Raw genomic sequence first — 22,445 nt, 5'->3', positions numbered from 1 at the left:
GTTAAGTACTTAATTCATTCCAGAGGTCCGTTCTTAACCTGAAACTGTTCCTAACCTGAAGCACCACTTTAGCTAATGGGGCCTCCAGCTGCCGCTGCGCTGCCACTGCACAATTTCTGTTCTCATCCTGAAGCAAAGTTCTTAACCCGAGGTACTATTTCTGGGTTAGCAGAGTCTGTAACCTGAAGCGTATGTAACCCGAGGTACCACTGTACCTCCAAGACTTAAAATCAGTTCCCCACGTTTCCAGTTTGCAATTTTTTTTTCAAAAAAAAAAAAAAAGCTCTCATGAAAATTCGTGGGTGCTTTTGTTTTGATTTCTGCTCCGAAACCCATTCTTCTTTGCATATTTGCCTATCGTACACATTTCTGCAAAACGGTTCCCCTAATATAAATGCATTGCTTTGTTCTATTTTTCATTAATACGTGCATTTCTATGCACGCACCATTCTAGTATATACTTTTTGGTACACATCACTTGGCTCGAGAACTGCATTGCAAAATTCAGACCAGTGCAAATGTCAAAGGATGGCTGGGTTTGGGTCCGTGTATTGTTTCGGAAATTGTGATTACAGCCACCTTTAGATGCGAACTGGATTTCCTCACCATCCCTAGTCATGATGCTCAGCCCAGAGGTGTTCAGAGGTGTCAAGCAGTGTGTGTGTGGGGGGGGGGTTGTTAGCACCACCTGGCTCAGCTAGGCCTGCTGGGGATGGATGAATCAGTCAGTTTATGATGACTATTTTGGTATGTGTTCACCCATGTCTGTTTTATCCTGCTTCCACAATGATCTGCATTTATTATTATTACTTCTGGAATTTATATACAGTGGTACCTCAGGTTACAGATGCTCCAGGTTACAGACGCTTCAGGTTACAGACTTCGCTAACCCAGAAATAGTACCTTGGGTTAAGAACTTTGCTGCAGGATGAGAAGAGAAATCGTGCAGCGCCAGAGGGAGGCCCCATTAGTTAAAGTGGTACCTCAGGTTAAGAACAGTTTCAGGTTAAGAACGGACCTCCAGAATGAATTAAGTTCTTAACCTGAGGTACCACTGTACTGTCCTATACCCAGAGGTCTCAGGGCGGTTCACAGAACAAAATCAAAATATAAAACCACAAAATACATAATCAAAATAAAAGCAACAACCCAATAACCCCCCATTAAACAATGATGACAACTAAACATTTCAGAATTTAAATCTGTATTTCTTTTTCTCTCAAGGTGCATATTTCTAAATATGCTTCAAAATGTGTTTTGATTTTATTTTTTATCTGTGAACTGCCTTAGAACATTTGGAAAGGGGGGGAGAGCAGATGCATAGCTATAAAGCTGCAATTCTAACCCCACTTACCAGGAAGCAAGCCCCATTGAATCCAGTGTGATTTACTTCTGAGTAGACACAGGTGGGATTACACTGAAAGTTTTGATTTATTTTTTAAAAAATATTTTTTTGCATTCATCAGGGTGCCAATAGGGCCAGAATTTGTGTCAGAGTTCTCAAAGATCAACCTTCTCAAGCACTGCTTTGGGTCAAGCCCATGGATAAGTCTGCATTTTACCTCCAATGAAATGTGTCCTGTGAAATGCGACCCTAACCCTAACCCTAACCCATAGAAAATATTACCGGAACATACTATGAAACACCATGTTTCGTTAAAATGCCCTTTTGTTGCCTATTATTATTATTATTATTATTATTATTATTATTATTAAAAAATAATGAGTTTATATACCGCCCTATACCCAGAGGTCTCTACCCTGAGCAGACCCATTGAAATTCACCAACCCAACTTACCCATGGGCACTGAATCCAATGGGTCTACTCTGAGTAGGACTAATATTGGCTAAAACTCTGTTAGAAAACATTATGTCCCTCTCAAAAAGACATTTGCTCTCATTTTTGCAAGCTTCTTCTCATTCAGCCCAAGGGGCCAGGACCTGATCAACTTTGGCAGAAACTCTCAGAGTTCAGCCCTCCCCCCAATCCTTTCACTGCCATGCCAATATAGAGACCGTTACGTCACCCGCCAGTCTTTGCCCTGCTGCCTAAGTTAGAAATGCGGTTTTGGAATCCCAGGAGGGGCAGCGGTCCAAAATTTGTGGTGTTTTGTCTGCCGCTGGGGCTGGTGATTTAAGGTTTGTCAGAGAATGTCAGAAAGGCCAGGAGGCCGAGGGCTTCCTGATGATGGAGGATTTTCTTTCACATGACCTTCCTGAAGTTGATTTCGGGCCCCAGACAGCGCGGCCTTCAGCTTTGACAGGGGCCGGCTGGCAACAGACTCCTGAAAGCTCTCTGGGGGCTTTCTAGCATTCTTAAATGAAGAGGCTTGGGGGTGGGGGCTGTGTGCCTCTTAGGCATCCAGATTATTATTTCACAAGCAATCATCTGGGTAAGTGGGATAAGAGAGAGATGCGTCCATGTTAATGCCAACCGTTTTGCTGTTCATTTCGTTTTGTGACTGGCATGGCAGAAGGAATTTGTTTAGTTTGCCTTTTAGTGAATCTGCATGTCCCAAACTAATATGCAAATTGAAGCACAGCTCTCTTTTGCAACTCACACCTTTTACAAATTTTGCAATGCATTTCTCAAACTAGGCAAAAAAATTAAAAATACTTCTTTTGGTTTCCCCCCGCTTTTACCAAAAATGTATTCTGTTTGGGGAAATTTGCTTGGACAGATGGATTTGCTAGGCAAAACTGTATACAAATGCATGCATGTTAGAAGAAATGTGCATTAAAACACATTTATGAAGGAATTTTTGTATGAACCATTCCAGTTATGTGAGCATTCATTTGCGTTTCAGCAGGCAAATGCTCAGTTCAACCACCATTCTGAATCACACTATTTTTGAGCCATCGTTTTCTTTCAGTAAAGCGAGTCAGATAATCTGAGCGCATGTGTGCATCAAAGGAGAGAGGAAGAAATTATATAGAAATAGAGTGCTTGAGTTCCTTGTGGCAGAAGGAGCAAACACCAAGTGGGCCTTGCCCAATATGAATGAAAAAAGCCAAGCCAGTAGAATACAAATATTTCTTTTTAAATCCTAGTACATAGTCCCCAATATTGTGGGATTCTTCTGCCCACCCCTCTGAAGGGGACTCAAGAGAGTGATGACAAGCCAGAGGGCCTTTTCACTTGTGGCTCCCTATTTATGGAATGCTCTCCCCAGTGAGGTCCACCTAGTGCCATCACAGACTCCTTTTCAATGCCACTATAAATATATATGCATGCAATTTTTCCTAGCATACATATTTTTTGCAAGCTTAAAGCACACTTTCCCCGAAAATGCATTTATACATTTATTTTGGTAGGAGAACTGCACCACAAAATTAAGAGAAGTGTGCATTTCAAAAGAGAGCACTGTTTTGATTTGCATATTGTTTCCAGAAGTGCAGATTAGGGAAGGCTGCATTGAAATGCAAACAGGTCTGAATTTCTTTCCCTTCTCTAGCTATTTGTGCTCATATATTTTTTCTTTGAGTGCTTGGGGCACCCTCAAAAGGCAACATATAACACTGAGCATCAGGGAACAACACAAAATGCATCGGTGTGTTCAGGAACAAGGGTGGAAGGTTCAATTTCGGTCAACCTGGGCAGTCCAGGTCCATGAACTTTCCTTGACCAGCTTCTGTGCTCCCATTTGGAATGACAAGGCCAAATATCCAGTAATTAAGAATCAATAGCTTCTTAGTGCACGTGCCAATTAATCAGGCCGTGGTAAGGAGATTAACACTTCTCCACAAGAGTTTTCTCCCATCTTTATCTCCAAGAAACTCCACTGAATCGAGCAGAAGCAGTTGGTGGCTTGAGTCCTTGGTAACAGCTTGGGTTTTCAATATTGTCAATACCATAATGATGTAGGTGATTAACCGTCCATTGGCAAAGCCCTTTCCCCTCTCGGTTAATGCAAATAAATGGACGAGGGCAGAGCACCCTTTAGATCATTAGCATGGCAACCTTTTTGTAAAATCAAGTTGATCTTGCCTGCTACCTCTTTCCCAAAGCCCTCGGACACTCTTGTTGACCCCCCCCCTTTAAATTGCCTGGGTTGGCAGAGAGATGTGAAGCTAAATCAATTCTTCATTAGCTTAGAACCCAGTTTATATCTGCAGATTTATGTAAGGCTTGTGATGCCAAGGGAATGAAGGATGGGTGTCAACACCATGCGAGTGAGATAACCGAAATGAACAAGCTAAAGGAACAGAAATGCAACATTACTTTCTTGTGGCATACCAGAGGGGTGAGCAGACCTCAAGTTTGCGGTATCTAACGCGTCACATTTTGTTGCTAGAATTGACTGGTGCATGAGGCATTTGTGGTGACCGAACCAGATTCAAAATGGTGACTTGGAGGTGGAGCCAGTTGACCTACTGTGCTCCATGAGTCATACAGGGATAGCCTCTATAAACAAGCATCTACCAATGTCTTCTTAGGAACCAGGGATTCTAGCACTGCTTTCAATACTGGATCTGAGTTGGCAATCCATTCACACGAAAATTCACCCTATGTTCCCCCACCTAATGTCTAGCAATATGAGAGGAAGGAAGGAAGGGAGAATAGACTCTTGTTAAGCATCAGAAAGCCTTGCAGATCTACTGCAAATCACTCAAAGATCTACCAACAGATTCCTTTATAGCAACACTCCCTGCTGGAGGTGTGGGTGTCATAGCTGCACCAGAAGTCATATTCTTAATGGAAACAAGAGAACTGGAACTGTAAAAAAGATATAATACTGGCATGAACTGCTCAACCTACGATTTCTTCTGGGGGGCAGGACTTACCCCCCTTCCTGTTAAGACATGCACTGCTCCGCTCAGCTTTCAAACTATGCTCACAGACTATTTGACCAGTAATTTCTTTTAACAGGCCATCAACTAGCCATCTTGGTTTCTGTGGATCAGACCAGAGCTATGACATGGGACATTATATTATGTTTTGCCCTTGATATAACTCCTCTAGGGATGGAATCCTCTATTCATTCAGAATCTTCTAAAAAGTCAATCATATTAGATGGAAATTAGATGGTTCCTGGCCAATGTAGTGAAGCTTGTTATCTGTCAGGTAGCTTTCAAGCAGTGGTAAAATTACAGACTAATTTTTTGCCCCCAAACAGCATCAGCTGCCATGACTGAGTAAAAAAAGTACAGATGTCAAACAGATGTCAGCAGGGTTGGATATTCTTGGTGGCCACCTTCTGGCTGCCATATCCTACCCACAACAAGCGCTGTGTCATTCTGGGACGTTCAGTGTGTGTTTGGAAATGCTAGTACCCACATGGAGTGGTTGCTAATGATGTACGAAGACACAGTTTTCTGTTTTGCCGCATGCAGCACTGTTTCTTTTCTGCTGCAGCTCAGCTTCCACCAAAAACTACATTATTCATCTTGCAGCTTGTTGTGGTGAAACTATGCAACTTACGTAATATACGTGACAAATTATGAAGATTACATTGAAATGAATGGAGTAGAACGGGCTTCCTCAATCACGGCCCTCCCGAAGTTTTTGGCCTATAACTCCCATGATCCCTAGCAAGCAGGACCAATGGTCAGGGATGCTGGGAATTGTAGTCTCAAAACATCTGAAAGCAACAACATCATGTACCATTCGGAAGGTGGTGGACTCTCCTCCTCTGGAAGTTTTTAAATAGAGGTTGGGTGGCCATTGATTAGGGATGATTTAGTTGTGATTCCTGCATTGCTGGGGGTTGGACTAGATGACCATGGGGTTCCCTTCCAACTCTATGATTTCCATTCCGGACAAGGGATGAATAAGCGAACATCAACAATTTATGTTTCTGTTTGTGTCAAAAGTGTCCAACATCCCTAGTGGCTACCATGTCGTTCTTTTTCTGAATTCCCCAAATATGGGGAACATTAAGAAGGAGAGTTTAAAACAAAACCCCCAAATGTATTGGAGGGGTTGCCCTTTACCTCCCCTCCCATACCCCCCACCAGAATTATGAAAACGGACTCTTTATTTCCCTTTTAGGAAATAGGGTTACAAAAACTGTTGTGGTTTTTTGGAGTGGGGTGGAGAGAGATTTTGGTTCAATCCCACCTTCAGCCCCAGTGTAGGACATTTGCTTGGGAATTGCCAGACATGTAAAGATCAAGATGGCAATTGTCGTTTGTCCGTTAAACTTTGTTCTGCAAGGCGTCCAGCGGCTGTTTTGCTCCTGCCTCTGCGTTCCATGCTTCATTTCAGGAAAATCAAGGATGCAAACTTCTTAGAGGTACTTAGTTTCCATGGTAACCTAAGCTGACCTCAACATTATTGTTCTCAAGAGGGGAACTGACTTTACTATATGTTCATTCACTGAATTAATGGACTCCTCGTTCTTTTACTAACGGTGGCCTAACAATGAAAAAAAGAGAGGGAGAGAGAAATGCTGTTTTTTTTAAAAAAAATAAAATAAAGACACACACACTCTCTCTCTCCCTCAGACAACTGTCCAGTCTTTTGTTGAAGGGCTTATTGCAATGAAGTGAGTCTATTTAAAGGGGGGGGGGGGAGAGAGAGAGAGATTATAAAAATCAACTCAAAGCTGCCTCTGTTGTGGCAGCTAAACACACTTTTATTTCATAGAGTCAGAAACTATAAAACAAGCAAATTGAAGTGCTGAACGAACCTGAAATACCACAGCAGAGTGTGTTGAAAGTGGATTTGAGATATAACCGATAGATATTGTTATACAGAAGGCTGTGATTCTTAGCCACTATTGTTCAGTTGGTTTCTCAAACCACAACTGGACCCTCACTCATTCCTCCATTTTTTAGTTTTTATTTTTGAACACAAGACCGATGTAAGAAATGTAAATAGACTTGGGAGTGAGATAACATAACTGTGGGTCACCATTAGGGAAGAGGAAAACCCCGTACTGCCCACATTTTAAAGTGAAACCACCTGATTTTTAGCTCCCGGACTAGAATGCAGTTATCAGGTGGAATGTGCACTTCTCGGCAGTTTCGATACAAAAGGCGATGTGTATGCTATGGGGGAAATCTATCACAATGCATCTTTTTTGGGGGGGGGATGTAAATTAGATAGATAGATAGATAGATAGATAGATAGATAGATGATAGATAGATAGATAGATAGATAGATAGATAGATAGATGATAGATAGATAGAGAGAGAGAGAGAGAGAGATGATAGATAGATAGATAGATAGATAGATAGATAGATAGATAGATAGATAGATAGATTATTTACAAAATGCTTAATAAGGAAAAGGCATGACAAATAAATGCATTTCAGAGCATTTTTTATTTAAAAAATCCAAAAATGTGATGGAGCAGTGCATGTGAATTAGTGCATGGTCAGGCCTGCATAACACATAGCTCTTCAACATTTCACAGTTATGCTTTTGGGGAACGGCCAGGGTTCGTTGTTGGAGCAACTGCTTTGCATGCAGGAGTTCAATCCCCAACAACATCTCCACTTAGGACTGAGGGGAGACCCAAAAAGGTCTTGTTTACCCCATAGCTGCAGCCTTGTATTCAAGCAGAAATCATCTCTCTCTCTCTCTCTCTCTCTCTCTCTCTCTCTCTCTCTCTCTCTCTCTGCTTTTCCAGTACGCAGCTTCACCTCTAGGTCACACATCACAGCAAACCCTACCCTCAAAACTCAGGCTTTGTCCTTCTAACTATCTCAGAGCTGGAGGAAGTGCCCCACTCATTTGTCGTCTGGCCCAAAGCACCCCCCTTTTTTTGCTTTCTTAAAAGGGCCTGTCACCTTTCCCTTTGTTCTCTTTTAACGCTTGCTGGCTCCAGGGGTTAAGTGTCTGGCACCCAGTCTAACACCCTATACCTAGATTAAATTATAACACTTACTGGATCCAGGAGTTTAGAGGAGTCTTGCACCCCACAAACCTATAAATTTATTTTAATCCTCCCCAGGGACAGATTCTGCTATTTATTCAAGATTTTTTTAGCATGCCAGTTAAGTGGTTTCTAAGTCAGAGGGTTTGCTGGCCAATGCAGACAGGCTTGTTACCTCTAGGTAAGGATGGAAGAAGGTTTCTGTTTTGCCGCCTTCATCGTCCACAGCACTGTTTCAGTTCCACTGCAGTTCATCTCCCACCCAAATCTACATTGCTTGTCTCCCTGTCTGCTGTGACGAAATCGCACAATTTGTGTAATTTATGTAATTACGCAAATTGCATTGCCGTTACACTATTGCACCCTATTCATTTCAAAGCAAAGGAAATGCAATGTACTATGTATTGTCTGTGGAATGAAAACTGCAATAACAGTCAATGTGAATGATATTTGCTAAATACATTTCCATTCTGGACATGGGATGCGGAAGTAGACATGTGCAATTTCCTCTCCTGTTCATTCAGATTTCTCCAACATCTCTACTTATAGGAGCACCAGCAGTGAGAAAATCGAGGTGCTTTAAACAAAAAACCAAAACAAAAAACCACACTAATTCATTTGAGAAACATTTCAGGTTTTCACAGCTTCTGAAAACGGATATGTTTAAACTCACCCTTTGACTGCCTTGTTTTGCGTGTGATTTATATGGCAATAGCCATTGGCTGCAAACACATAAAATCTGCCCAACTGATATTTTTAATAACACACCCTTCCCCAAATGGATATGTTCACAAGCACCATAGCTTTGAATGCATACTTAAACCAAAAACCAAAAATCAAAAAAAAAAAAAAAAGAAGAACTGAGAACATTTAATGCCACTAAGTGCAAGGAGTTTTTCAGAGGATACAAAATAAACATCATGGTTTGCTTCGCACTGCATTGGAACTGCAGGGAATCTGTGAACTTTGAGCAACTCAAGTTAAAATCTCCAGACCAAACGTGTGTGTGTGTGTTTAGTACTGTTATTATAAATGTGGCAAAGGCCTTCGGCAAATTGGCCCAAGTCATAATTGCTCCACAAAAGACAGTTAACAGTTCCCCTGCTCTTCTCTAACTACCTTCCTGACTTCCCATTGAAGCCTAATTTCCCACTCCTTGAGGTCATCATTCATCAGCCCCTCAGATCCCACTGGAGAAGGCCCAGCAGACCTTTTCTCTCTCCCTTATAACCGGAGGCCTTTCCTTTTTTTTTTTTTTTTTGATGGCCCTGTCCTCTATAAAATGTCTCCACTCTCTCCCAGTGGGGTGAGCTATGTTTATAATATCCAAATAATGATTTCACAAATTATCATAATTATCAATCAATCATCTTCTTTTGAACAATGCCTTGTGCAAATATCAGATGGCTTGGGTGACCTGTAGTGTGTGTGTGTGTGTGTGTGTGTGTGTGTGTGGTTGCGCAACATAAACAGAGAGAGATTTATTGGTTCCATGGCTGCTAATGCTTCTCTGCAATGACATTTAGTGAATTTGGGAATAAATCTGCCCCGATAACTGCCAGGCTTAGATATGGGATGCAGTTTCTCAGAGCTGAAGGATTCGGCTCATCAAAAGAATAAAAGTAACAACAACAACAACAAATGTTCCAAATTTCTATAAAGATGTGCCCCCCTTTATTTATTTGCAATACAGTCTTCAACAGTCTCTAGTGCTCTTCAGGAAAACAAGGTCAGCATATATCAAAAGGGGCTTTCCCCGCCAACGTGTTCACTGCATTTTGCATAGCCTTAATCACATTTATTACTTTAAAAAAATATTCATAATGCAAACTCGAGCAGAAAGAAAAGGTCTATCATCTTAAAGATTGACTCTCTCTGTGTATTATTTTTTAAAAAGACAATGTTATCTCTCGGTCTCCCCACAGAGTTTCTCCTTGTTGATGGATAAATCTGGACTCACCAGAAAGTCACAGAATAAATTCAGAGCCTCCCCCCACCCCCACAACCTTCTTGGGCAAATGTCTATCCTATTTGATTTTGATAAGACGGCTATTGAGCTTTAATAATGTTGCCTATCCATTTCAGCTGGCCCTTAACATGTCTCTTTATTTGTCCCTAAAGCCTCTTCAAGCAATGCCTTTTTATTACAAGTCTCTCCGCATGGTCTCTGGGGAGACGGGGTTGACAAAGAGTGATAGATAGATAACTCTATAGATTATCTCCCACAGCTGTTTTCCCTCCAGTAGCCCCTTTAGGCGATTCCCTCTAAGTAAACAGAGGCTAAAGGGGGGGAGAGCATACTGGAGAAAGATGTCTTCCAAGGTTCTTTAGTCATCATGCTTGGGAAAAATAAAATTAAACAGCCCACACTAGACTGGCCTGTATGGATGCTTCTTTCTTCCATCTTCTCTGCAATTTTCAACCATTTTTTTTCCCCAGGGGAAAGAGGTCTTGCCTTGGAAATGGCTTATCATGCACTAGAAAAGTAGGGAGTGTGGTACCCTTTCTGACATTAGAAACAGAGAGGATACAAAGCTGCCTTTAGGTTTATTTCCTCCCTCCCCAATTTGATCTACACCAGGGTTTCCCAGTCATTGTTGGACTACAACTCCCCTCATCCCTAGCTAGCAGGACCAGAGGTCAGGAATGATGGGAATTGTAGTCTAAAGAAACACCCAGAGACCCAAGTTTGGGAAACTCTGATTGATGTCATTCACTGGAGGGACATTACTACCTGGACCCTCTGCTCTTCCCAGCATTGCTCTGCAAGGAGCACACCTTGATCAAAAAAATTCCATACAAAATGGGTGAAATACAATAGTAACCTTACTCAGAACAGACCCACTGAAGCCAGCGAAGAGGATTTAAGGATGTAAGAAGAGCTGTGCTGGATCAGGCATCCTGTTATCGCAGTGGCCAACCTATGGGAAGTCCATATGCAAGACCTGAGGGCAATGCCACCTCTCCCCACCTCCAATTTCCAGAGGCTAGTATTCAGAGACAAACTGTGTCCAACAGTGGAGGTAGTAAACATAGCCATCATGGCTAGTAGACATTTCATTAAGTCTAAGCACCGCTTTGTGGCATCCCTTGCAGAAATCAAACATGACAGATTCTGCTCACACCTTTAGAGCAGAGAAAGGCACTGGTAAAGGGTGATTTTTCATTCTTTACTCCTCTCCACTGTCTGGTGGTAGTTCCTTCTGTTTAGCACCAGGTTCCTTCACAAGCCATTAAGCTTAGACTTGAACTCTTTACCCTACTGCTTTGACCTCTGTTGGCCTGGCTTCAAAATCCGACTGGCCTTCAGCAAATTTATCACCTCATAAACCGTCGGTAGTGCTTCTTTACAATGTGTTTAGGCTAGAGCCTATGTCAAATATTATAATTGTCATAGTTTATGTTTGCAGTTGGTGGGGTGTGTGTGTGTGAATTAAGACAGGAAAATGAGGAACCAACCCAACTGTGGATAGTGAATGTCCAGTTGGCCTTCTCTCCTCCCTGCCACCTCACTGTTCATTTCAGTTCAGTTCTGCATCCTTCTGCACACCTGCCCAGAAAAAGGCAACCAAACTTATCAAGGCCATGAAACAACATCCCTAAATGAAGAAAGGTTGGAGCATTTGGGAGTTTTGAGTTGAGAGAAAAGGTGTGCAAGAGATGACATGATAGAAGTGTACAATATTATGGATGTCATGCAAGAAGTATGTAGGGAAACATTTTCCTCCCTCTTTCATGACACTAGAACTCATGAGCATCCAATGTGAATTTGCTGTACCCATAAGTCCTGTACTTTTATTTCACTAATTGGTTTAATTGGTTTTTGCAGATCCTCTAAGTTGTTATATTTTAGCAGACATAACCTGTTTCACCACATTCATGTTGCTCGAGTCTTTTTTATGGGCGTCATGGCAAAGTCTACATGAATATTTGCATGCATTTCTGTGCAAATTTCTCCTTTAAAAAAAGTGTTATAGTGTGCATTTCTGCTGCTACTGAGAAGAGCACTGCAACATCGGGAACACTGCAAATCTTGTTAGATAGCTCCGTTTATTTATTTATAGCAAAATAAATAAATAAATAACTTGTATGTGGCAATTACATTTTTTAAAAAATCAAAGCGGTTTACAACAATTGTACACACACAATAAAAGCCACATGGTTATAGATCACTGACTAGTTTATCTTAACAGCCTCCATAATCCCAATGGCAAAGAAAAAAAGTTTTCAGCAAATGTTTAAAGGCCAGTGTAGAAGACACCTGCTGAATCTTTACTGGAAGATGCCTGGACCAATGACATGAAAGGGGGCCTTCTTGATAGTTCCACCTCCCTCAGAAGTTTCTAGGGGTTTCCTGGAGGAGGGCCTTATCTGTGGCAGCCCCCTAGGTCATGGAATCCCCTCCCCACAGAGGTACATCTGGAAACTTCGCCATATAACTTTTGCTGAATGGTGAAGAAATGCATATTTACCATGACCTTTGACACCTAAGATGTGTGCTTTGACAGCCCCACCCTATTCCTACAAATGCCATCTGGTGATTTGTTAATTCAATATGAGGAATTGTTGATTATTCTATATGATTTGTGTTGTATTCGTAATGTTCTATTATGTTCTATCATGCTATTCTTATTTATTGTTTGTAAGCTGCTTTGGGGTTCATTTGAATGAAAAGCAGCATAGAAATGGAGTAAATCAAATCAATCAATCATTTTTAATTTTTAATTGTTATAACCTGCCCTCAGACCTGCTGATCAAGGGTAGGTCATAAATTTAACAACAGCAGCAGCTCAGTTTCATGTCAAATGAACCATCACTTTGAGAAATGCAAATTAGGTAGGTTCACATTTTAAAAATTGTGAGACATTTAAGGAGGATGTTCCCCCCCCAAAAAAAAATCAAAATAAAAAATTGTATGTGTGCCTCATTGCAATAACAAACATCTAGAGATGAGCTCACATTGACTGGGTACAAATGGAATGGGACTTATTGCTAACACATCATGAGAAAGTCCAGGAAAACTGCAAAGTGGCTTCTAAAACAAGGAGGATGGGATTCCATTTTTGGGGGTGATAAATGAGGTTATGATAATAAGGACTGTCCCCACATGGCTTGGGATAATAAGAGCCCTCCGAGGTCCAGACAAATGGCCGATGAGTTATGAGATGAACAAGGTAAAAAGTTCAGCACTACTGCAAGGTCACAGGGTGGTCAACAGAGGGCATTTCATGTGGGACATCCCACCCCCCAGCCCTCAAGTTTAGCTTCTAAAGGAAAAGATTATTTGCCTCCTCATCCTGGAGAGAATTGGAATAGACTGTGTTGCATATAGATATGTCTATGTATCTCTTTTCAAACTGCCTCTGGAGCCAGCCAGATCTAGAGTTTCACAATGTTTGGCAGAAGCTGCCCGGGTGTTTCGTTTTAACTTTCAGAGCTCAGAAAGTGTCATTAACAAGACAGCCATACAAAGGGGGCAGGAAAAGAGTTGCTCTAGTTTTCAATCTGAAACAGCAATGGTTTCTTAAAAGGAAGTCTCTGGAGGTATGCTACCGAAAATATGAAATCTCATAAAAAAGAAAATAAGCCAAAATGAAGCACAGAAAGAACACCTTTAGGCAAACACATGTTGCCATTGCCTAGATAGGTGATGCAATGAAGCGCGCCCTCCAACTCAGTTACTTGTTCCACTAAAACAGCAAACTGGATAGACTTTGGCTGGGATAAGTGTAACGATTGGGCCTAATTCAATAAATAGGCAATGGTAAGCAGGGCTGCTTTGAGATCCCATATAACCCTGCAAGCATTGTCAGATTAGAATATATTTTGGGGACATTCATACTGCTTTAAAAAGTCATGGCTTCCCCCAAAGAGTCTGGGGAGCTGTGGTTTGCTAAGTATTGAATTGATGCTTTTGAATTATGGTGCTGGAGGAGACTCTTGAGAGTCCCATGGTCTGCAAGAAGATCAAACCTATCCATTCTTAAGGAAATCAGCCCTGAGTGCTCACTGGAAGGACAGATCCTGAAGCTGAGGCTCCAATACTTTGGCCAACTCATGAGAAGAGAAGACTCCCTAGAAGAGACCCTGATGTTGGGAAAGATGGAGGGCACAAGGAGAAAGGGACAACAGAGGACGAGATGGTTGGACAGTGTTCTCGAAGCTACTAACATGAGTTTGACTGAACTGCGAGAGGCAGTGGAAGACAGGAGTGCCTGGCGTGCTCTGGTCCATGGGGTCACGAAGAGTCGGACATGACTAAACGACTAAGCAACAACAACAACAAAAACAAGTATTGTAGTGCTGTAAATGCATGGTGTGAATGTGGCTGTGGTGTGACCTCTAAAACTCATGTCCAATTAAAAACAACAACAACACAGTACTAAGGGCTAGAAAGACAGTAAGAATCAGGATTCTCTGTCACCAAAATCTGCCAGGTGTGATGCCTGACTCATCGGAATCTGCCAGTCCCTGTCTGCAGATCATCCAAAGCCACAATATTCCCACCACTGATTCAGTAGCATATTCCAGGTTCTGCCCATGAATCATCAACATCTGCAAAGCTCCACACATGATACAGCGGAATCTGCCAGGCCCTGCCCATGGTTTGAAAATCTAGCCCACAAGGTAGTGCCCTGGCCCCAACTCCCTCAATTTCAAAAGCTACCACACTGAAAATGCAGACTCACTGCTACCCGGACATTTGTCAAGAGGGATGTTCTGGGCTGGAGCTCTGCATCCAGATTTCCATCCTCCTGGCTTACTGCAGTGACCGTGTTACTAGCAAAGTAGCCTTTGGAAGGGGCTTTGCAGCTGATTTTCAGTTGTTTGGGCCTTGGGTGGAGAAGGTTTTCACTGATACCAGGTCATGGATACAGTTGTGGCGATCACACAGGGTCCCCGGACGTTTCACCGTCTATTGATCCCTGTGCCACCACTTTATTTCTCACTGCCACCACCCAGGCCCTACCTGGTAAAATTCTTAGTCCAGTCAGGGTTAAATTGGAACATAAACTTCTGTTTGTTTATTGCAGTTTAACAAGCGTGTGGTTTCATAAACGGTATCAGTCAATTACATTCATGGGGTGCCTATCCAGACCTATAACTTCCGCTACCTGCTCTCACTCACTAAACCACCTCTCAGATATTAACTTGTCTTCCTAGCTCCTAACTGTTCCTGACTCAGCTTATTTTGCTACACTAACTCAACCTACCCACAGACTCTATCCCCATTCACTCCCACTCCAACCAACCACCCAACTCCCAATGAACTTCTCCCTTCGCCCCTCCCAGAGCTGGTTTTATAGTCCCTCTGACTCCACCTCCTGGCTTCTGATTGGGTAACCTGTTTAACTGTTTCACCTCCAGCACTCTCATATGTTAACATCACAACAGTCCCCTTCTAACATGTATAGCTGACCACATGGTTTCTAAGAGTTCCAAGAGATGAAAATTTTAGGCAACGCATTCGCTTCCACAGAGTGGACTCAAAACCTATTTATAACAAACAATTTTATTTTCAGTGCCACAGAGGATTTCTGAACTTTTGTCCAGCTTGACCCAGAACTGAAGCCTACATCCTACCTGAAAATCATGCTGAGCCCACAAACTAGACATAAACGGAACCCCCCGCACAATAAGAAGGGCATTCCTGTTCCAATATGCAAACGACAATATGCAAATCAACAAATTTAGGTGGATATTCAGGAGACATATATCACACCCACTTCCTCGCCCCTGGAACAAGGAAGCAGTCTAGGTCCCGTCATAACCAAATACAGAAGTTGCACAACTTGGACAAGATCAAAAGGCATTTTTTCTCTCTCCTACCTTTTTAATGCAGCCAGCTTGCAAAGCTGTCTCAGGATCCGTAAGCATTTGCTGAAAGCAAAACAAAAACAAAGGTCACTTGGCAGATCTGGGGAGCAGTGAGACAATGCAAATCATATTGAAATAATACGAGTAAAAGTATGATTTTAGACTGGGAAACAAGCATACAATGATTTGCATACAGCGATGGCACTAGGAATGGGTGAATCTGTCAGTTTGGGTATCTTGTTTTTCATAAGTTCTGTTTTCCACATTTCCACATTTCCTCTTAATATACGCATTTTCATTGTGTGAAGTTTTGCCTGGTGTAAATGGTTTTTTTTTTTGGCAAAACCATTTCTCCTAACATGCAACACTGTTTTGTATATTATCTTCATTAATATAGGCATTCTTTTGCATGCTTTACCATAACATATATATGTGTGTGTGTTTCTGCAGGCATTGCTTGGCTAGAGAACCGCATTACAAAATTCAGAGAAGGGCCAAGTTCAAAGATGGCTGTGTTTCAGAAACTGAATTAGGTTGATTCACTTTTAAATGCAAACCGAATTGGATTCCTCCCCAGTCTCTAGATGGAACGCAAGGAGGGTAAAACCAGGCATTCAAACTGAATAGAGAATTCCAGGGATGGGGGAATCAATCTAATTCTCATTTGACATATGTTCCCCTCCCACTGCAGTCCATTCCATTCAATTTCTACATCAATCTAAAATGCACACTAAATAAATAAATAAATAAATAAATAAATCACTCCATTCAAAAGCACCCTCATTAAGGGGATAAGCAGAACAATATGAACATGTCAACTAGCATGTTATCTCTCTCATGGTATATACATGCATGCAGTTTGTTGCTTAAAGACTCCTGTCCCAAGCTTGATTTTCACTTCTGCCATGACCTACCAAGCGGTCTTCAGAAAGCCCCTCATTCTCATACTCTTTCCTATCAACACAGAAATGACAATATGCTTGGAACTTGGGGGATTGCAGGAAGGATTGTTTATAAGCACAACAGGGATGTTGTGATAAACTAAACAGGTGATGGGCAAACATGAACTATCCCAATTGATTGCTTGCAAAAAGGGTCAGGGCACCAGAGATGTGCTGCAAGCATGCAGAATCATGGCAGAGCTCAGTATGACTATGGATCGTATCCAATGCTATTCCTACTCAGAGGAGACCCACTGATGTTAATGGACATGACTAACTTAGATTCACTGCTTTCAACAGGTCCACTCTCAGGAGAGTTTTGTCAGAGACAAACCCATGTTGCTTCTGTAAAGAACAGAAAGCCCTTTATACTACAGTGGTACCTCGGGTTACAGACGCTTCAGGTTACAGACACTTCAGGTTACAGACTCCACTAACCCAAAAATACTACCTTGGGTTAAGAACTTTGCTTCAGGATGAGAACAGAAATTGTGCGGCGGCGGCATGGTGGCAGTGGGAGGCCCCATTAGCTAAAGTGGTACCTCAGGTTAAGAACAGTTTCAGGTTAAGAACGGAAACGGACCTCCAGAACGAATTAAGTTCTTAACCCAAGGTACCACTGTACTTCATTGGTCCAGGTGGATCCAATGGTGAATATGGATGGGTGAAGTCGGTCCAGAGTCTCATGGTTCTTCACTGAAAAGCAGCCACCTACAGTTTGGTGACATGGGGAATCTGTACAGAGCCAACAGTTCCACACGCACCCTCACTGCCACATACTGAACCCATGCAGTTAGGAGCAGATTTGATTGTCACAACTGGAGAAAAGAAACAGGCAACAGCCATTTGAGGCAAAACCTGTTCTTTGCCCACTAACTGTGGTGCCATTTAAACTCCCTTCACTGGGGATGGTGCACTTGGAATAATGTGTCCATTCTAGTTGCTTTGCCTTTAAAAGGGATATTGAAGAGCTGGGGAAAGGTTCAGAAAGGGATAGCCAAAATGATCAAGAGGTTGGAGCAACTCTCTTATGAAGATAGGTCACAACATTGGGGGTTTACTGGTTGTTTGTCTGTTTTTAGTGTAGGGAAAGGTGCGTAAGAGAAGGCCTGACGGAGGTGGGCAAAATTAAATATGGTGCTGTGATTGTGGAGAAAGTTTACCTCTCCTTCTCCCTATACTAGAACTCAGGATATTCTGTGAAGCTGAATGCCTGAAGATTTATGGCAGACAAAAGAAAATGCTTCTTCACACAGCAGCACATAGCTAAGAGAAGTAGTGTTGGGTGCCAACTTGGCTGGCGTTGAAGGAGAATTAGACAAATTTGTTGAGGCTATCAATGGCTGCCAACTATGATGGCTGTGTTCTACCTCCACTGTTGGAGGAATCATGCCTCTGAATACCAGTTTCAGGGAATCACAGGTAGGGAGAGTGCTGCTGTCCTCAGACCCTACTTACAGAACTTCCCATCAGCCTCCGGCTGGGCAATGTGAGAACCCGAGAAGAACATAAGAGCCCTTCTGGACCAGGCACAATTAGTTGAGTATCTTGTTCTCACAGTGGCCAAGCAGATGTTTGTGGGAAACCCAAAAAAGTATGTTAGTTTAGATGGCCCAGTGGCCTGATCCAGCAGAACTCAGGTTGCATCCAACTAAGTTCCCCTCAGAACAAACCCATGTAAATTAATGAACCTAAGTTAGCCATGTCTATTAACTCGAAAGGGTCTACTCTGAATTGGACTAGCAATGGCTACAACCTTTTCATGCTTTCACAGGGCCCTTCAGACACCTATTTACTTACTCTCTTGCACATAAATTTCTGCCATTTATTTCCATGGGGCCAATAAAGGTCTTCAATCAACGGAAAAGTTGTGGTGGAACAAATCTACTCCCTACACCTAATCATGGGTGGTCCAGCCTCCACCAACATGGATCCCTTTGCCCCTCCTATCCTATAGATCATTGCCATACACAGGGCCCACGTGTAGACATTTCCCTGGTTTCTTAATATTAACAGTAATCACTCATTATCATCGTCAGAATTTCAGACCTAAATATATTCGCTGTATTTTTCTTTCTTTCTGTTCCTTCCCTAATAACCCTCAATATTCTCTTTCCTTTTGGACACATTTGCACAGCTGTTTTCTGGGAAGCTCCTGCAATGGTTCCAAGATGTCTTTCTGGAGTCGTAGTAGCTAATTTGGAACTCACAGACTACTCCAGCTATTTCTTCTCTCTCTCTCTCTCTCTCTCTCTCTCTCTCTCTCTCTCTCCCACCCCCGTTTTCCAGGGTGGAACTCTGAGCTACAGAAGTCCTACACGTTCTGCCCAATAAATGTGCCAGCTGAGTGGGTCTGGCTCCATCTCTGTGTTTGCATGACCCGGCCTGGGTAAGGCCGCCCAATTTCCTAAGTTCAAATATGTTGGCAGGGCTTTTCCCCGAGCTCAGCTGTGACAACAAAGTGTCAGATTTTAAATATGAAAGGTTTTCTAACCCCTCCGATGTTTTACGTTTCTTTTAATAGACACCAAAAATTGTGGTTTTGGAAAGCTGCGAAAAGCAAACAGGAGCGAAAGGTGAGCACCGGAGGAACAAAGCAAAGTTTGTCGGGGGAAAATCAGCACTCCAGGCTGCATGCTAAATAGTTTTGCATGCCCCAATGCGAGCAGATGGGGCTGGTTCGATGGAGCAGAACCGAGCTGGGGTTTTAAAGGGAAAGGACAGTCCTTCTGGGCAAGGCCAGCAGCCCACACTCAGCTTGTCAGCCCAATCAGGATATACAGAAATTTAGGGAGGGTGTGAAATTTCTTCATTACAGTCTAAAGGAGGATTTAGCTACCTAGCGCAATATACACTAAGATAACAAAGCCAATTTTGATCCTGAATGAGTCTCTCTTTGGAGTTCCCACCAGGCTGAAGGGGCAAGCATCCATATTGTCTGAGAACCAGGAATGTACGAAACTGTCAATATCAGTTTCTCACCCGCTCCCCCAATCTTAATTCAGTTCTCCACTTTTCTGCATACATTTGCATTGCAGAAAAACTCCTCCTGGAAATTCGTTAGCATTCTACTTCCTAATACAGTGGTACCTCGGGTTAAGAACTTAATTCGTTCTGCAGGTCCGTTCTTAACCTGAAACTGTTCTTAATCTGAGGTGCCACTTTAGCTAATGGGGCCTCCCACTGCTGCCATCGCACGATTTCTGTTCTCATCCTGAAGCAAAGTTCTGTTCTTATCCTGAAGCAAAGTTCTTAACCCGGGGTACTATTTCTGGGTTAGCAGAGTCTGTAACCTGAAGCGTCTGTAACCTGAAGTGTCTGTAACCCAAGGTACCACTGTATGCACAAGTTTGCAAGCAAATTTCCCCAATGCAATGCATTTTTGGTGTGTTATTTTTGCAATAAAATGCATTTTCATATATACTTCCCCCCTGATATATCCAGTTACTTGGTTAGATAAATGCCCCATGACATTTTGAAGGATGGCTGTGTTTCAGCTTGCAAATCATTTCAGGTAGTACTAACTAGGTAGTTTTGCATTAAAATGTGAACCACTGGACTAAATTTCAGAGGGAGAGAAAGAGAGAGAGAGAGAGAGAGAGAGAGAGAGATATTATTTCTGTCTCCATGCCATGTGCCATTTTATATGTACCAATCATATCACCTATTACTCCCCTTTTCTCTAAACTTAGAAGCTCCAAACAATGCAACATTTCCTTATAGAGAGACCAAGACCACAATGTAACTGCCAATGAAGAACTGAAGAGAAAGTCCCCAAGATGTGAAATATCAAATTTGAAAAATTCTGAGTGGTATTCAGCACAGTCCTACATAGAACACACCCAATGGTGTTAGTGGACATGGCTAACTTAGGTTCATTAATTTAAGTGTGTTTCCTCTGAGCAGGACTGAGCAGAATGCTACCCTCTATCCCAGCATTGACAATTCCAGCAAAAATCCACTCCTTGTTCCTGGATGAACAGAGAGAGAAATAAAAATTTCCAAAGGAGTTTGAAAACACACACACACACACACACACACACACACACACACAATCATACAAGCATAACAACATTTCAGCAGCCACTGCTGAAGGACAGCTTTGCATTAGCTGTTGCTCTAGGGCTGGCAGCGGCGGGGAAGGAATCCTGTCCCTAGATTTTCCTTCCTGGAGTTGGGAGATGGAAGAGGTTTTGTTGCTGGCGCATTGGGATTTGTGCAACTCCTCCCCACTTTCTACAGCCAAACATGTCAGGAGACGCCATGTGAATCTTTTTCAAAAACAGTTTACAAGTTGGCATGCGCCATCTGCGCTTAGCCCTAATTTGATTACATTCCCCGGACGGATCACAATGAGCTTATGTAAATAGTAATATTATCCATTCATCCCATGTGCTTGGATAAATGCTTATCCCGTGTGTGTGTGTGTGTGTGTGTGTGTGTGTGTGTGTGTAATTAAAGCACACAGGCATGCAAAATGGATGGATATATTGGATGTATAGTTACTGTATCTATTTGGCCAAACCGCTGTTTTGCTGTGCTCAAGATTGCATATGGCATCCAGAGTTTTTATTTCCTTTTCCAATATCTTAGGTTGAGGCTAGAATCAATAGATTTAAGCTTGAAGACAGGTAATGGGTTGCACCAAGTGCTAGACCTACTCAGAGTAGACCTACTGAAGTCAACAAACATGACAAACCCAGGTCTGTTGATTTCAGTGGGCATATTCTGAGTATAATTTAGCTGTCTCTAGAGATGTGCTGAGTGCCAACACTGAAGAGTCACAACCCTCTGTGCATGCCTGGAACTGTTGAGAATTACCAGGGCTAGAACCAGGAATCTTTGGTTCTGTGTGCAATTGCCCTGTGGGGTGAGCCACCAGGTCACGTTGAAGCATATTAGGAGTAGGATAAATTTGATTCAGTTCACACCCAAGGGCAAACTTATCTTATTTGCATTTTCTGGAAAGAAAAAATAATGCACAACCTTCCTTTGAAATTCACGCATCTTTGAATTTTGCAATGCATTTCTGAAGCCAAGCAATGCTTGGGTAAAGTTTTCCTCAAAATGCATATATTTATGAAAATAACACACAAACATGCATTGTTTTAGGGAAAAGCACATTGCAAAAATGTGTACATTTCGCAAAATGGAATAGGAAAATGTGCACTGAAATGCTGACATGTTTTCACAAAGATTTTAAAAATAATAATCACATACTGATGTGGAAATGTAGTGAACTGAAGATAACACTTGGGAAAAGGCCAAGTGGATAGAAACTGGACATAAATTGACAAATTCACCCATAACTCCCCCTCACACAAACACCCAGTTAAGAGATACATTGAAACAACCAAGAGAAGTCAAGGATGGGGTAGCTGTGGGTTGTAGTCAACTAACTTTTACTCAGAGTAGATCCATTGAAATTAATGGACTTGGGGTTGATGGGAGATGCAGTCCAACAACATCTCCGAGATAGATGACTTTGCACAAAGCTCAATTCATGCCTGAGGTGTCAGGAGCTGTCATGGGCCGCCAATCCTTTGCTCTGCATACTGTTGTCTCATGCTGCAGAGATGTATTGAACTATAACTCTCACCAACCCCAGCCAGCACAGAGAGATCAAATATGGGGAAGCTGTGCCCCCACTCCATATATTGTTGGGCCAGAACACCCATCATCCTTGGCCATTGGCCATGGTGGCTGGAGCTGATGTTAAATGGAGTCCAGCAGCATCTAGAGGGGCACCAGGTTGGTTAAGATTGCCCTAAGCTGTGAGCTCTACTCCTTAGCTCCTGTCAGGACTGAGCTATAGGCTGCTTCCTGTGTCTGGCAGTCAAAGATGAGGGACAAAGCTAGGAGT

At 42.4% G+C, this 22,445-nt stretch overlaps 1 protein-coding gene across 5 annotated transcripts in view; it reads right to left on the bottom strand.

Annotated features, from left to right (window-relative positions):
* The window catches only part of PRDM16 (PR/SET domain 16), a 447,195-nt gene that overhangs the window by 183,071 nt on the left and 241,679 nt on the right, over positions 1–22,445 (bottom strand). For all 5 annotated transcript variants that reach the window (XM_081870802.1, XM_081870803.1, XM_081870805.1 and 2 more), the window contains exon 3: positions 15,654–15,704. In XM_081870802.1, the coding sequence (XP_081726928.1) occupies positions 15,654–15,704 (51 nt within the window). The remainder of the gene's footprint in view (positions 1–15,653; positions 15,705–22,445) is intronic.

The sequence above is a fragment of the Podarcis erhardii genome, assembly GCF_964252035.2.
Source record: "Podarcis erhardii genome assembly, chromosome: 7".
NCBI lineage: Eukaryota > Metazoa > Chordata > Lepidosauria > Squamata > Lacertidae > Podarcis > Podarcis erhardii.
The sequence above is the reverse complement of the archived record's forward strand: the minus strand, read 5'-3'. Positions and strand labels throughout refer to the sequence as shown.